A 17,942-nucleotide genomic window follows, 5' to 3' on the forward strand; every position below is an offset into this window, starting at 1 on the left:
ATTCTCTGATGGCAACATGCGAGTCAAGGGTTAAAAATTACTTTATTCCAATATAACTTTTTAATCTTTATATTTAGAATCAGATCTAATAATCCAGTAATGTTTTTTGACTTAAAATTGTCATTAGATTAGAGCAAACAGTTATTCTGGCAAGGGAAGTGTTCAGATTGCTACAGTGCTACAGAATATTATTCCAATAACAGAAAAATCAATTAACATCTTGATCATTGATGGATCAATGAACAGTTTGATCTCATCATTGAGCTACTGTTGAGAGATCTTGAGGAGACACTGTCTGTATAATTTCCCTATTATAAGCATTAAAAAAAAAAAAAAAGGGGGGGGGCGGAGAGGGGGGACACAAAATAATTTAAAGTGCAAAAACATTTAAAGAAGTTTGGTTTCAATTTCACCATAGCAGAAAACTATGGGAGAACCTCTGTGAATACTTTAATTTTAGAATTTGTAACTGAAATTCCCTTTTGTTACCTGTAAATGACTTACCAAGCAGGGGCAGAGGGTTTCAGTTAAAGTGCATATGGTTGGAAAGTATCATTAAGATTTGTACCACGGGATAAATTAGTAATTTAGTAATTTTTTGTCAGTCCTTTTCCATGGAAAGTTGCAAAATCAAATCAGTCCTTATACAGGGATTCCATTCAATGATACTCTACAGTCAAATTATTCACTAAAAATAGCCGCTCTTTTGAGGGAACAAAGGCAGTTACAGGTTCTCTAATCAACTGAAGTCACCCACTTCTCCTGCACTTTCATTCTGATAATGCAGAAGAGCTATACATTCTTCAAATGCCCTCACACAGTGCCTCTAACAGCAAGTGCTGAAGAGACTGCAGTATTATGAAAATGTAATTTTGCCTCCCGATTTTCATGTGAAAACACTCACCAATGAATGAAGTGAGTCACAAGTCTCAACTCATTTCACTAAATCAATACTGATCTACTACTATGTAGTAAACAGGGATAAACAGAATTGTTTAGGCTTTAAAGCTCTTAAAATACCCCTAAATATTTTTCCAGAAGACACCTGGTAACATAACACTCATGGTGAGCATGGACGTGTTGGGAGAGTCCAGCAAAGGATAACAAAGTTAACTGGAGCACTGACACACAAGGAGAGGCCAAGAGCTGGGACTGTTCGGCCTAGAGAAGAGAAGGTTCAGGGGGATCTTAAAATGTGCGTAAGTATCTGATGGGAGGAGGGTGCAGAAGAAGATGCAGACAGACTCTTCTCAGTGGTGCCCAGTGACAGGAAGAGAGTCAAGGAAGGGCACAAACTGAAATACGGGAAATTCTGTTTAAATATAAAAATGCCTTTTTACTGTGAGAATGGTCAAAGACTAAAACGGGTTGCCCAGGGAGCTTGTGGAGTCTGTCCTTGGAGATACTCAAAACCTTAGTGCACAGTGCCTAAGAAACCTGCTCTGGCTGAGCCTGCTTGAGCAGGGGGGTTGAACTGGGCAATCTCCAGAAGCTCCTTTCCATCTCGATGGTGATGCAATTGACAAGTCTATGAAAAAAAAAAACAAAACAGATTGACCTCACATTAATACTGGGAAATTACAGTTTTCGATCAAAGTATGCAACTGAAGAAAACGTGTATTTCTACCACTTCCACAGAAAGACATTTTCATCTCCTGATGTAATTGTTTTGTTCTGGATTTTTGCTTGGGTTTTCACATTTAGCATAAGCTATCCCCAGAATGTGTCCAGGGCTTTAGAAATTTTTGTTTCTGTTTCCATTATGATTTGAATATTTAAAGTGTGCTTCAGACATTTTAAACTGTTAATTTCCAAGTTTTAAGAAAGTTGACTAAAAATGGAATCTCTAAGTTTACTCAGCCTTCTGTGACACGTTTTAGCCTTAAGCTGATCTAACACAACTGTTGAAAAAAAAAATCTCACTTTCAGAAGAGTGGTACACCGATTGTTCTTCACTTTGTGACTATTAAGTATAATCAGTGACAATCCATAAGCAAACTACAGCAATAAACCCAGAACTTAAAAGTAGTCAATCTCGTCGGCACTGTGGAAGCATGAATCCTCTTATAATGACAGAATGACATTTTAAACAGCATATTCTAATCCATTTAGAAAAAAAAAAATCTAAGTTAGCAACTTTACAATCATTTTTTATCTGAGAACAGATTAGGTTCACACTTGGAAAGGCTCACTGCTTTTATAGTTGTTTCTCACAGTACCTAAGCTTTCTCCTAATTCAGAAGGATAGTTTCAGCAGGCTCTAAGGCTCTGCAGTGTATCAATTAAAGCATTTAATGAAAGTATTCTCATCAGCATAGTTAATGAATCACCATTAGAATTTAAAATACATTTAAAAGCTACATCTTCCTTTGCCTGTGTAACTTCAAAATGCCTACAGTTCTTGTTCCATACACAAAAGAAATACTTTTAGATTACCTAAAGTAGTCATTATATACAGACAGCACATAAAAGTATACTAACCTTGTGTAAATCAAGATTTTGTGGTTTATTGCATTTGTTTACAATTTTTGTGGGGGATTTTTTTGGTGTAGCTTGACCTGAAACCATTAGACATATCTACATAGCTTTTTTTCAACTCTTATCACACAGTGATCAATTCTCTACATTCATCATCTGCAGTTCTGTCAATTCCAGTTTTCCAGAGTTCATGAGTACTAACACTATTGAAAAAGTACAAGTTCAAACACACCTATACAAACAGACAAACTAGACAGAATATTGTAGATAAGGCTACTTTTTTTTTTTTCTTTTTTCTTTACATATATATATATATATGAGCTTGTTTAAACCAGGCACAGAGAGCTTTGGAACACACAATACTGAAAGCCACCTATGATAATCTTTGAAGGTTAGGTGTTTGCAGATTCCACAGTTGAGCATTCATCCCTATAGCTTTAACAATGAACACACAGACCTTTTATTTCCTCAGCACTTCAAGTGAATTGTACCTTAAACACAGTGGTTCTAAAACTGTACCATATTTACCAGAATAAGACTATAGATGAGCTAATTAAGTGTTACCATGTTCTATTCAACTGTGTGTTTTACTTCACAACAGAGCTGACTGCTCAAAGGCCAGTCTCACAACAGTGAAAAAACATGCACAACTGAACTGAGAGCAGGCAATGGCAGGGCACTTAGGTACCGCATAGAGGTTCATCGTGGAGCATGACAGTAAGAAATACTGGTTGCAACAATCAGAGAACCAGTTCTTGCACATATAATAAGGAAAACTGCATTATCAAACTGTACTTCTACATGAAGTTCAAGCACAAACGATTTCCAATATTCCCAATTTGCCAGAAAGCTCTGAAGAACGTACCCCCACCCAAACTTTAAAGAAGTATAATTCTGCATATTCAATTCTACATTAACTCACAAAATAAGCACTCGCTTTTCAGCCACTTGTCAATTTAACAGAAAACCCTCACAATTTAAGATTAGCAAATACATTTCCAATCTACAGCTTCATGTAACATTACTAACATGTCTTCTTAAAGAAATTCTCTCAAAACATACATACAATATATACTGTGGGTAAAGGACACAGTGAACACATTATTTCCATCCCCTCTAACAAATACCTAGTGATTATGTGCAGTGTTTTAATGCTGATGTTAAAAATCACATGATTCCTGTTCTTCCAGTCCCATTTTACTTGTAACAAGAATTAGAACTTCAGAAGTGCACATACAACATGGACTGTGAAGAGTACAACTCAGTGCTTGTTCCACATAGGTGCTGCTATAGGTCCCTGTGGAGCCCTTTCAACAGTTACAAATTCATCAGGGTTGTCAAAAGCTTCATAGTGGATTAATAAATCTTGAATAGCACACTCCTCAATCTAGAAGGAAGAAAGAATATGTATGTCAGTGTCAGATCTACATTTACACCAGTAGCATGGTTATGAGCTGGCTTTACTGGTCCTGAATGCACGTCTGCTACAGACCCCCTAACCAGGAAGTAGTAGTAGATGAGGCCTTCTTCAGACAAGTTGAAGAAACCTCATGTTTGCAGGCCTGCTCCTCATGGGAAACTTGAGCCACCCTGATATCTGCTGGAAAGGCAACACAGCAGGGCACGAGCACTCCGAGTCTGCATTGGTGAAAACTTCCTAACACAGATGGATCAAGGAGCTGATGAAGGAAGACACTCTGCTGGATCTCATACTTACAAACAAAGGAGGACTGGTCAGGGATGAGAAAGGTGAGGGCAGCCTTGGCTGTAATCACCATGAGATGGTGGAGCTCAGGATCCAGAGAGACTGGAAGAAGGTAAATAGCAGGAATACAACCTGGGACTTCAGCAGATAAAGTTATGGCCTGTTCAGGGATGTGCTTGGAAGAAGTTCATGGGACATGGCCCTGGAAAGAAGAGGGGTCCAGGACAGCTGGTTGATTTTAAGGATCACCTCCTCCAAGCTCAAGAATGGTCCATGACAATGAGCAGGAAGCCAAGTCAAGCCAAGAGTGGCAGGATGCCTTGCATGGACGAAAAGAGAGCTCCTGACAAAACTCAAACAAAAAGGAAACACACAAGAGGTGAAAGCAGAGAAAGGTGACCCAGAAGTAAAAGAGTGGTACTGTCTGAGCACACGGGAACAGAATTAGGAAAGTCAAAGCCCATCTGAGGTTTAATCTGGCAAGGGACATGAAGGGCAACAAGAAGGACTTCTACAGCGGTGAAAAGATGACATGGGATTACCGCTGAATGACAAGGGACATGAAAAAAGCTGGGGAACTAACAGCCTTCTTCATCTTGATCTTCAGTGGTAGGATCAGCCTTCAGCAACCCATGCCCCTGAGATCAGAGCTGGCCAATATGACTGTAAGTCCACTCTCAAAAAAATCTTTGAAAAGTTGTGGCAATAAGGGTTAGTTCCTGAGGACTGGAAGGAAGCAAATGTCATTCCTACCTTCAGGAAAGGAAAGGAGGATCTGGGTGACTAATTACCAGTCACCCTCATCTTGATCCCTAGGAAAATGGTAGAGCTTAAGTATGGACTAAGATCTTAAGTGGACAAGTTTAAGTACAGACAATATAAATGGACAGTGAGATGGACTGAAAACTGGCTGAACTGGTGATCTGAAAGTCCAGCTAGAGGCAAGTCACTAGCACCAATACTGAAACTGAGACTCTGTCCAATACTGTTTAACATCTTCAATAATTACCCAAATGATGGGACAAAGTGCACCCTCAGCAAGGCTACAGACAATACAAAACTGGAAGGAGCAGCTGATATGCCAGATGGTTGCACTGCCACTCAGAGGGACCCAGCCACGCTGGAGAAACATACTATGAGAAACGTCATGAAGTTCAAAGGGAAACGTGAAATCCAGCTCCTGAGAAGATTAACCCCAAGCACTAGTACACACTGGGAGCCGACAGGCTGGAAAGCAGCTTACACAGAAGGATCTGGGGGCCTGGCAGACAGGTTGACTATTAGCCTGCAATGTGCTCATGTAGCAAAGAAGGGCAACAGTCTCCTACGCTCAACGAGGGACAACACTGTCAGCAGTTTAAGATAGGTGATCCTTCCCCTCTATTCAGCACTGGCAAGACACATTGGAGTGCTGGCTCCACTTCTGGACTCCTCAGACATACTGAAGACAGTTCAGTGAAGGGACACAACAGTGAATAAGAGCTTGGACCATGTGACACATGAGGAGATGCTCAGCACACTACACTTGTTCAGTGTGGAGAAGGCTTAGAGATCTTATCAAAGTGTATAAATATCTGATGGGAGAGAGTAAAGACAACTGAGACACACTCTTCTCGGTGGTGCCCCGTGAGAGGAAAAGAGAAATACAGAAAATTGCATTTAAATATAAAAATCTTTTTTTACTGTGAGAGTGGTTAGAAACTGGAACAAGCTTCCCAGGGAGGCCATGGAGCCTCCACCCTTACAGATATTCAAAACCTGCCTGGGCACACAGCAACCTGCTCTAACCAATCACACTCTGAGCAGGGGTTTGGATTAAACAATTTACCTTCTGGATTAAACAAATTCCTTCCAACCTCAACCATTTTCTGATGCTGTGAAAGGATTAATCATGGACACAGTAGTCAGTTTGACTTTAAAGTTGGCCTACCTTATCAAACAGCAATGTGAGGTTATTATTAAATTATATTTAATATCATTATGTAAATGATACTAAGTATACCAATACATAACTAATCCTAAAAATTTATCTCTGAAACAGCCATTGAAAACTCCTTGTGTTACTTCACAGCTGCAGTAACACAGACTTTACCTGGATCAAAGCCAAGGGTTTTTCTCTGCTCCTAATAAGCGCAGCTTCTTGCTGGCGCTCTTCCTCTACAATAGCTGAAAACATGACAGGTGCTATCACAGGAGAGCTAGCTGGTGATCCTACTAACCAAGGACTGCAAAAAAAAAAACAAATGACATTGAGGCAACATCAAGAACAAGGTCAGCACAACATAAAGAAAATAAGCTCCAGAATGTAAGCCACTGTCCAACTTACTTATGACTCTCCAGCTGTGGAGAATCCAGAACGTGGTCTTCCAGACCTGGACTACTTCTAGTGGTGCACCTGGAAAAAGGTAGGAAAGGAGAGTGAAAGTCACTGACAGAGCCTTCTCCTACATCATACTGTGAAGTACAAATTTACAGTAGGTAATTACAAATGTGTAGGGTTTTTCCAGAAGAAAGGCATTAGCATGTAATACTGCATTTGTCTTTAAGTGTGATACTGTGACTCTAGAGAAGATGCTGATATTTCTGATTACCAGAACTTAATAATTTTCAGCTTGGGCATTAATTCTGGCATTTCCTAACATTTCAGCATTTGAATAAAATACTTTTTTAAAAAGTGGTTTTTTACATGTGAAATAGTTAACTGAGTTATGCACTAACATCTTTGACTATAAAAGTTTGCAACTGATATGAAAAGAACATGGCTTCAAGATAAAAAAAAAACCAAAACTATCCTGTATTTAAGTGTTTCATGTAAAAGAAACAGTGCTACAATAGCACTAGTAAATTATTTCCTCAAGTGTAAGCCCAGAAATTATGGGCTTTCACTGCATATCCTGAAACTACCTCCCACATTCATAACAGCAGAAAACCAGAATTAACAGAATTGAAAAAAAAAAAAAAAATCCTGAAATATCAATAGAGTTCCTAACAGGAAGATATTTTATTCAGTTGCAAAATGTTAACCTCTCAACAAAAGGAAGGCACATTTGGTAAATGGTATGCCTTAAGAGATAAGTATATTTTGTCAGAAAAATCCTACATCAGCAGGAAAAGAGGGACATATTCTCATTATTCAATACCTATCTTTGGCAACTTTTGTGATTTCCAGAACTCTAAAAAAAGTATTACAGCATACTATGAAATGCTAGCACTTTTCTGAATTATTTTATGGCACTGGAAAAAACTCTACGGGTGTTGGTATTTCAATAAATCAGTCTCAATTTTCTTTAAGGCTTTGATAATCCACCTAAGTGGCCACAAACTCTTGGAAAAGAGAAAAAAGTATCTATAGAAAGTTAAGAAAATTCCAGTAACTGCTAAATTCTCTGCCTGGAATATTTTCCCCAGAACACAATTCCAATGACAACAAGAACCATGATTCCTACTGCTAAGGAATGAGGGCAAGACCTCGAAAAATCTGAAATGCAATGTCCATCATCAAAAATGGCATTTAAATGAACCATACCCAGCTTTTTGTCACAAAAGATAATTTTGCCCACCAAACAGCCAACTACTCAGAGAACAGAATGAACACATATTTAACTGCTGAGGGGGAAAAAAAAAAAAAAAAAATCTATATCTATATATATCTATATCTATCTATCTCTGTAGTAACAGCTGTCAGGGAATAACACTGGACTTCAAAAGAGGATTTCTACACTGTCACTCCCTTGAATCAAACCCAGCAGATACACCTTCTGCCAGGTCATATCACTTCTGTGCTTCCACCAGGAAAGCAAAGTTCATGTTAGCCAAGACAATCCTTCCCCTCCATTTTCAGTAATGGTGATCATACCAGACACTGACAGGACTGGCATGGTACACTGTATGGAGAGGAAACTGAAAAGGTGTGGTACTCTCCAAACTGGATGTTTCCAGATAAACACTGTTCCAGAGCTTTGAAAAACCGACATATGAAACAACAGTTCCATGGCAAGAGAGGTCAGATCTGCTGTACCACTCTCTAGATTGAGTATCTATATAGCTGAAGTTCCTTTACTTCAACCTTGTAAATTTTTTTGCTGTTCTATCTTCAGTAAAAAAAAACCAACAGTAAGTTAGAGATTCCTATTTTATTTAAGAAAGGTATCAGGTCATGCCAGATAAATGCGATAAACAAATATGGGAATTCTGTAAGACACTGAGACAAGAGGCACATATCCACTCAATTTTGTTAAACAAGTTCTTCATACCTCTCCTGCCTAGCTAATTCCTTACTCGCTTTACAGCTGATTTAATCATTAATTTAAAGAATAAGTTAACTAAAAGAACAAGTTAATGTTGGTGGACACAATAGGCAGCAAAGCTCAAACCAGTAAGTGATGCTCTTAATTTAAGAAAGGATAAAAAATAACAGTATGACTGTGGAACAAAGCAATGGGAGAGGAAATTCAGAAGTATGAAATAAAATTCTGTAAAGTGAAGGCTGTAAGATGGGAGTTTTTCAACTTGAAAAGAAAAAGGAGAATCCAGGCGATACTGATCATGATATAAACCAGAAGTATGTCGCTGGGAAAAAAGTTATTTCCATATGAAACAAATACTTTTGCCAACATATATCACACTGGACAAAGCTTTTGTGGAAGACCTTTCAGTTTTGGTCTCTCTGGTTCTATAATCTAAACTGTCATAGATGCAGAGAAGAATAACTGATATTGAGTCTTCCACTGATCATCTGAGAAAAAAAAAAATCTCTAACCTTGCAAAGGAAAGAACAAATAGAGAATGAGTAAACTTCATTCATTCCAGATACAGACTGTATCTGGACTGGTATCCGATACACAAGGACAGCATCCTCTAAACACAAAACCAGATCATTTTAATGTGCCTTAAGTCAAGGATGGCAGAAGGTTGGCAGGAATGAACAGGCAACTCTGTTCTATATGGAATTCAAAAAGGACAAACATAAACAGTGGAAGCAGGGACAGTCAGCACCAGAGGAAAACAGAAATATTATTTCTCTGTACAGGGACAGAGCTGTAAGAGCCAATGCTCAGCTAGAGCTTAAACAACTGAGAGATGTCCAGGAGAAAATGAAGGGCTTCTGTATTAGCAGGAATAAAAACCAACCACTCACAAGAGATTTTCTGATGACTAGAAAAAAGTTAAATATTATATCCATTTTCAGGAAGGAAGATACAGTGAACTACAGATTGATCAGTCTCACCTCAGTGCTGGGGAACATTGTGGAGCAAATCCTCTGGAAGTAATTTCTGAGCACATGTGGGACAAGACGATGACTGGGAACTGCCAGCATGGATTTATGACACCAGGTAAATCATGTCTGACCAACCTGATTGCCTTCTGTGACAGGATGACAGGCTCCACCATGGGTGTCATGTTCTTTGGCTTCAATAAGGCCTCTGACATGTTCTGATACTGTATCCTTATACTCAGTCTGAAAAATATGGACTGAGCAAATGGACTACAAGATGGGTGGAAAACAGGCTGGACTGAAGGGCTTCGGGGGTTGTGGACTAGTTGTACAAAGTCCAACTGGAAACCAAGTACTAGTGGTGGTCCTCAGGGAATGATACTGTGACCAATCCTGTTTAGCAAGTTCAGTAGAACAAAGTGCACTCTCAGCAAGGCTACAGGGGGATGGGAAGAGGGTGAGGAGGGCGCAGCAGTCCACACTCTGGATGCCAGGATGCCAGTCAGAAGGCCCTCAAGAGGCTGGAGAAATGGGCAACTGAGAACTCATGAATTTCAAACGCAAGTGCAAAGTCCTATATTTGGAAGAGAATAGCCCTGCGAAGCAATACAGGCCAGGCACTGACTGGCTAGAAAGCAGTTCTGCAGAGAAGGACCTGCAGAGTCCTGTCTGGCAGCAAGTCGAAGATGAATCAGCATGTGCCCTTGCAGCAGAGGTGGCCAACTGCATATGGGGTTGTACTAGTGAGAGTGTAGCCAGCCAGACAAAGGAAGTGATCTTCCCCTCTATGTTGTATTTGTTAGTGTACAGAGTATCACACCCAGTTTTGGGCTCCTCAATACAAGAAGGATGCTGCCAGGCTGGAAAAAGTCCAGTGGAAGGCCACCAAGATTAGGGTCTGGAGCACGTGACAGGAAGAACTGTGTTTCGTTAACCTTAAAGGAAGGCGGCAAAGGGGAGATTTCATTGCTGTCTTCAACTATCTAACTGGAAGGTAGAGAAAAGATGCAGCAAGAATCTTCTTAGAGGTGCACAGTGATAAGAGGCAACATACACAAACTGCAAAGTAGGAAATCCCAGTTAGATATAAAGAAAAGAAAAAAAAAAAAATCCCACTACGGTCATGATCATACATTGGCACATGTTGCCCAGAAAGGTTGGGTTATCTTCATACCTGGAAGCAGTCACAACTCAACTGGACCAGTTACCTAAGTAACATCATCAGATTTGACTTATTTTGAGCAGGAGGCTGAACTAGAGAATCTAATTTATTCTATTATTTCAACAGCTGAGAACCACTTTTTAGCTGAAGTCTAGATAAATCAACTTCCAGATTTTACTGAATTTCAGATATTAACATAATAAAAAGCAGCAAAGAACCAGAGAAAAGGAAAGAGAAGAAGAAATGAAGGCAGTTTTTTGCTTGCTGGTTTGTTTAATCAGGAACATGTTTGCACAACTTAATAAATAGCTTTACTCTGGTGTAATTTCTGAACTTTATCTCCTTTTCCACCCAATTTAATAATGCTTACTGTCACATTTGACAGTAACTGACACCTATCCAGCACATTTGACATGTACACTTTTTCCCACTCACAGTCCAAAGAACTCACAGCACTACTATAAATTAATCCAAGCAGATTGTTATACTTTACAAACCTGTTTCAGTACAAAGTTCTTTCCAGAGTAAGACTTCAAAGCAAACAAAAAACCCAAAACAACGAAAAAATCACAACAGAAATTTCCAAAACCTGGAATTAATAGTTTCAGTGTCACAGCACACTCTAATGATTAATTAAAAGGTAACTTTAAATACCCATGTCATCTCCCACAATTTAAACATGGCTATAAAATGTAGGAAGCAGTTCAGATATTCTGAAGTTGTTTGTACATACATACATCTATGTTTCTTGCTAGCAAGACATTCAGTCCAGATATTAAATCAACTGCAGATATTTCAACATGCTAGATTAATTCCTCAGCTGGCATCAAAATAACTAGGAGAAATGGAACAGACGGGAAACGGGAAGCATATACAGAAAAATGGAAAAAAGCCTCAAAAATATAGAACTTGGAAACCTGGAAGTCTTGAAAATTAAAGACTGATGCAGAGACTTAAGTGGTTCTGCATGGACCTAGCCAAGTATTATCAGTACTGAACCAACCTGATTAACTCAGTTGGCTGAACTTACCATGACTCCTGCACAGTCACCAAGATGTCCCAGCACTCAGCCCACAGTGTTTCTTGAGCATTTGTTCATTTGAAGCCAGTTCAGGTCCAGTGCCTCCCTGATCTAATGACTGCTCTCAGAAAAGGAACACAAAGCCTGGTCTCCTGCAGAACCTCTTGGGTTTTGCTGTACCATTTGAGTCATGTACTACTTATTAGCTCATTATTAGCCATGCCAGAACTAGACCATTCCCACGCAAAGCCACAAAGACTTGTTTCCACTAAGACTCTTCACTGCTCCCTGGAGTAACACAGTGAAGACAACCCAGGCTGCCACATCTAAGTTAAGTCATGTCAGGCCTATGTTTTTAGTTTGGACTACTAGCTATACATGCACAGCTGCACAGCGTAACTCCCAAGGCTGATCTGTCCCTGGAAACAATGCAGCCACATCCACACAGCCCAGCTTTTCTGCTGATCTGCCTCTGGACTGAATCCAGTTCACATCTCCACATTCATAACATGGTTCATCTACAGAAAATTTCTGGGTTGCATAAATTGGAAGGTGACAGTATATGGAAGAGTGTTTATGCAACCACCAAAAAACCCTCATTCAGAGACTTAAGAAAATTGTCAGTTTAATTACTGTACAATTTATCCAAAGAAAAAAGACAAAGCAGGAACAGTAGCCATGCAAGTATCTTCAATGTCCCATCAGTAAGTTTGAAATCAGTAGATGAGGATTACTTATGCTCTACACACATGCAATTTCCTTTCCTTAAAAAGGAAGGGGTAAGGGTGTGGATAATTAATCTTCACAGAAATAGCCCTTGAATGCCACAGGCAAAAGTCAGAGCCCACTGTGACTGGAACTGTACAGTCAAAGAATAAAATTACCTCAAACTATAAACTCAACTCCTAACTTTCAGATGGATGAACAAGCCACCTAGCCTCTTTACACCTAATAGAGAGAAGTAAGCATCTTCAGACACAATTCAAACCAACCTGAAATAGCACTGGAAGTGCTTTACTGAAGCCAAAAAACATCTTTTCTAACTGATTATAGTCAATCTAGTCATCTAGGCTCCAGCTAGTTAAATGTATCATTTTGAGACAGCTAACATATTAGGCCTGAATTCAGCTCAAATAATCCACTTCAAGAATGTGCAGACTGGCCAGACTGCACAGACTAGACAGAGCAATGCAAAAGGAAAAGAAATTACTTTATGAAGATCACAGAGCAGGTGTGATAAAGCTAATAATAGCATCCCATGAAAATTCCTTCATCACCAGCCCTTGCCATCTCCTATACGATGAAAAGCTTCATTATTTTGCTAGCAACAAAACTAATGATACCTGATTTTCTGGAGATTTGTGCTTTGTATCCCTACAACTCCACTCACCACAGTAACTTCAGCTTTATCACTCTGTTCCTGAAGAATGCCCACCCATCACACACACTCTTCAAATCTCTCCTACCTGTCTCCTCTAACACCATTCCACACAGAGTGTTTCTGTATTTCTACCCTCACTTTGTTCTTTATCTACCAATAGGACACATATGTTTCTGTCTTAAGGAAACACCAGTTTCTATACAAGCTGAGCAACAAAGATGGAGGCCCAGAAGAGCTTTCTTTTCCTTCTGGAGAGGACAGTTTTTGGAGGGGGATGGAATAGGATTTCATACAAAAAACTGGGAGGTAATGGGTGCCAGGGTTCCCTGTGTACTAACAGCCTCTGCAAACTCCTCTCCCTCAGGGCAGCTGTGTAAACTTGAGTCAAACTGCCATGAACAGAATTGAGTTGTAAGGAAGAGCTGTGTGAAGGGTCACAAGGGGCTCCCCGCTCTCTACTCAGGAGCTGCATTTAAGCTCAGCCACTCAGTCTTAGGCCTTTCTTGAGCTATGCTGCAGCTGTGCCCAAGCCCAGCCAGCCTTGCTGTGTTCCTGATGCTGCTGCAGGTTTGACCTCAACTCTGCCTCATCCCAATGGACCTGTCTGCGCTCACTGACTGTGGCTCACCCTGGTTTCTGTCAGCAGGCCTGCCTTGCTCACCTCGCTCTGGCACAGTGGGGCTGTGCCCTTGCCAGGGAGGCCGCTATCCAGCTGGTGCTGTTGTCACCCTTGGCAACCCTACCACCCTGGGGCAGCTGGCCTGTGCTGCTTCCAGATGGAGGGTGGGAAAGTCCATAAGATTTTCAGGCCCTCTGACTCGTACATATATTTGAAATGCACAGCATTCATATTTACTGATGAGAGGGGGAAGAGATGCAGGTGGGTGGGCAACTCAGTCCTTCAAGATTTCAGGAATAAGGCTGAGATTTCTTTCCTCAGCTTAGACAGTTATTTTAACCCAAACCAGAGGCTTTATTAGAGACAGCCAGAGGATGCATGGCTAAAAGAATTTGAACAAAGATCGATTGTCTAACAACTAGACACAGAACTCAGGTGCACCTCATAACAAGTTATTTTTGTCCTTAGAACTGTAGTCCCCAGTAATTATAATACAGACACAACCAATGCATAAATATTTCAGCAAGCCCTCTTCATCAATAAGAAATTGCACCTAAACAATTAAGTCACCTTACATGAAAATGCCAGAACTGTGTTTGAACAAACTGGTTTTATCTACTCGGTGGTTACACTGTTTCATGCATGCCATAATCTGAATGCTAAAGAACATCTAATTTCTACAGAAGTTAGAGAATATAGGTTTACCATTTTTATACATACATGTATATACATATTTTGTTTGAAGTCTGAAGTGTCCATTAACACACATATATATATATATATATATACACACGTGTCCATAGAGACACAAACACTTCAAATCTCAAACAAAATATTAGCAGTGGCACTAAATTGCTTTAGTCGTTAAGCTTCCTATTCATAAAAGTATTCTATCCATAAAATCCTACTAACAGATTTCTTAGAAGATTTTTTTTTTAAATTGCAATTTTATCCTTTCTTATTTCAGTAGAATTTAAACAGGTTATTGGGGTTCTTGTAAAATGGTCGACCAATTAGGAAAAGACAGCTCTCTTACCTTATGGTGTTTTGGACTGATGAATCCTCAGTTCCTTTATATGCCGCTCTTTTGATAGCAGTACCAGGTGAATTATTTGCACTCATGCATTTTTCTTCTTCCATTACAAGATCACGGAATGACTTAGGCAAAGTAGAATGTAATGAAGATGACCTTTAAGAAAAAAAACAAAACAAAACAAAACTCATTTTATACTTGCACTTTTCAAGACTCCAAATTGTTGCACAATTCCAATAGTAAAGAGGGCCTTTTCAGTTACTAAAAATACAATATTACTTAGCTTCTGTATCTCATCATTATGCCTCCTAGACCTCCTTCACTAAAATAAGTCACTTTGGGTCAAATAGGTAAACATCAGAAAATAAATACCTATGAGAACAGAACAAGCCAATAGTATGAAAATTTCATTAGAAGGAAGAAAAAACAAAACTAAACCACCCCTCCATCTATTCCCCCCCTCCAACCCATCCTCTTTAAAAGCAATTTTATCTTCACAGACACCTTGTCTTAGACAAGCTGTACCTTTTCTAACAGTATTATTCCTTGAAAAGTATTCTCATAAAGCACATAATGCTCTAGTACTTTTGTTGTAATACTGTTAGTTTACCACCATGAAAGTCAAGTATAGCAGATCTTCTTTCCCCAAGATAATGAACAAGTCACTCATACCTGCTGAAGGCTCTATAAATCACTTAATGCACAGTGAAATTCATAAAAACTATATGCTTCATTTTATTTTACTTGCTGAAGTATAATGTGCACTGTTAGTAAACTAGAGCCTGCATATTATCTTTCAAAAATAAGTATGAAAATATAGCAATTTAGCATCATAGCTATTCTGAACGCTTTCTGATCCAAAAGCCTTTTTATTTACAGAATTCAAGGCAGTTACCATTAGTCTTTCCCTTACCCATCAAGACTTTGGAATTAATTCTTCATACATTTGCTTACATTTTACTAACCACAGCAGTCCCACCCATTGTTAAATACACAAAACACATATTGGAAGAACAGCTCTCCTCATTATCTCCTCAGAGAAATAAAAGACCAATTATAAACACTGCTGAAGTAAAACAAGTTTTCTATACAATGCTAATTGTGCAGTTACCGTAAGGAGGTAAGTATTTGAAACCAAAGACTTTCCAACTACATCTATGTTGTATACAATTTAACATAATAAACATGAGGAAATTAAAATGTTGCAACATTGTATCTGAAATCTTACAATAAAAGCATCTGGAAGTTATGTTTGATGTCTGAACACCATGCTAGGCCACCCAGAGTTAAGTTCAGAGGGTTTTTTGTTTTGGCTTGTTTTTTTCTGTTGGGTTTTGTTGTTTTGTGGTTTTTTTTTTGTTTGTTTTTTTTGTTTTGTTTTTGGTGGGTTGTTTTGGGGGTTTTTTAATATTGCATGAGCAGTGCAGAACACATAGAAAGCTGAATGGGAACCTCCAGATGCAGCAGCTCAGTCATTTTGCACATCCTCTATTCCTACCACCAACTAGCACAAAAGAATCTGGGCAAGTGTTTGACCAGAACTTCCCCAAACCTATTACACCAAGTAGGGAACTGGTTTGCTTGGGATCTGCTGTCACAGAAGCTTCTGCTACTAACAATTTAAGCAGCCTACCCATTTTCATGAAAATTCTGTACTGCAATCAGATCCACTTGCAACACAGCACCAAACACCCCACCCCCCTGCAAAAAACCCAACCCTGCATCATTCTCAGCTTGTGAACCTACCCAAAATAATTACCAGTGACTTAAAATGGTTCAACTTAAACTGGTACAAAATTTCCCAAGAGTAACAACTCTAAATTTCAGCATGTCCTGCCAGATACATTGTCATTTCTATCTATCTTGCAGCATTAGAAAAACTAATTTATACACATTTTTTAAAAAAAGTGGAATATGACAAAGTTTCTATAAACTCAAAGTGTAAAACATCAAAGCATGAAGTTCCAAAACAGCTGTTGATATTTTAGTATAAGCTGGAATCCTGACAAACTGACAACCTAGACATTAAAATACACAATTGTTAATTCTCAAGAGAGACTTCAAATTTCTTTATGTCTCCACTCTTGAAAAGCCATAGGCTCTCCTGAGTTTGCAAAAAAACCAAAACAAATAAGCAACACACACACACACACACCCCGATCAAAGTAGGTTTGGAAAACTAATAAAGTTAACACTTAGCTTCTTGCATGACATGTCAAAGTATTACTAGTATGGAGTTTTTTTCCCCTCTTCTAATTTCCACTTTTCTTTAAAGAAAGAAACAGGTTCAGTCCCAAAAAAACTATAAGACTGCAGGTTTCTTTTGGTGGAAGAGGTAGGACACTGTGTATGACAGACTTGGTCTTTTAGTCAACCAAAAAAGAGCCCACACCCTTCTGGCAAGTAAGCTCACTGCACATCCAAGATGAGTATCTTATTTCATTGGAACACAAGTTCTATGGCTTTGACTATGTTACATGCATGGAAAGCTCAATCTATTGCCAAATACACTCTCATAGTCCATTGTGAATTTACAGAATATAACTTTGCAAATATAGTATTAGAGCAGATAAGTAATGCCATTCTATCTCACACATAAAAGTACTTCAAACAACTAGCATGGACAATCAAATAATGATGGCTTGCCTAAAGCAGGTTAAAAGTTTATTCAACAAATGCTCTCTTCCAGCAGCTAGGCATAATTTTAAATATTCTTATACCTCCCACTGGTTCTTTGCTTGAACTGTTGAGCAACCAGCATTTTCCAGATCAGCAGCCAGAGGAACGCTGCAGAGGAACGTACAGAATCATGCGTGGTGACCACATCAGCGTTAGATTGCATTCCATCCTCCTGAAGTATACCCTGGTCTTTTCACTCAAGATAGTTTGTGTAATACAGTAGAGTCCAGCTACTTTCAAAAACTGTTTAATCAGAACCTTAAGAGCACCATATATTTTCTGGAGAAAGTTATCTAAGCATAGTCAAAAATCAGTCTATACTTGCTTTTAAATGCAAGGAACAGTTCACAGGCAGTTGGTAGTATAAAGTTAAATAACACCCAATAGGTAAAGAATTATCTGTCAGGGAGTAGATGAATAACATGAATAGTCAAACTAGTCTCTCATTTCCCGTATTGAGAAGCAAATCATTTAACTAGAAGCGTCTAGCTCACATGTTTCAGTCAAACAGTACAAATACTTCTAAAGAATAATTTATCTTACACTGAAAAATAGGACTTCAGGAACAACAAAAACCTCTTCTGAAGAAGCCCAGATAATTAGATAAGCTACCCGATGTCCTCCAAAACCTGCTTCAGGCTTTGTTGTG

At 39.0% G+C, this 17,942-nt stretch overlaps 1 protein-coding gene across 3 annotated transcripts in view; it reads right to left on the reverse strand.

Moving 5' to 3' along the window:
* Positions 1-2,138: 2,138 nt before the first annotated feature.
* The window catches only part of IBTK (inhibitor of Bruton tyrosine kinase), a 60,850-nt gene continuing 45,046 nt past the window's right edge, over positions 2,139-17,942 (reverse strand). The window contains exons 26-29 of one of the 3 annotated variants that reach the window (XM_074895961.1): positions 14,618-14,770; positions 6,510-6,578; positions 6,276-6,408; positions 2,139-3,865 (exon numbers count right to left, since the gene is read on the reverse strand). In XM_074895961.1, coding sequence (XP_074752062.1) covers positions 3,740-3,865; positions 6,276-6,408; positions 6,510-6,578; positions 14,618-14,770 — 481 coding nt within the window. In that variant the 3' untranslated portion in view covers positions 2,139-3,739. The remainder of the gene's footprint in view (positions 3,866-6,275; positions 6,409-6,509; positions 6,579-14,617; positions 14,771-17,942) is intronic. The other 2 variants (XM_074895959.1, XM_074895960.1) reach the window with 2 other exon arrangements.

The sequence above is a fragment of the Athene noctua genome, chromosome 1 (genome assembly GCF_965140245.1).
Source record: "Athene noctua chromosome 1, bAthNoc1.hap1.1, whole genome shotgun sequence".
Classification (NCBI taxonomy): domain Eukaryota; kingdom Metazoa; phylum Chordata; class Aves; order Strigiformes; family Strigidae; genus Athene; species Athene noctua.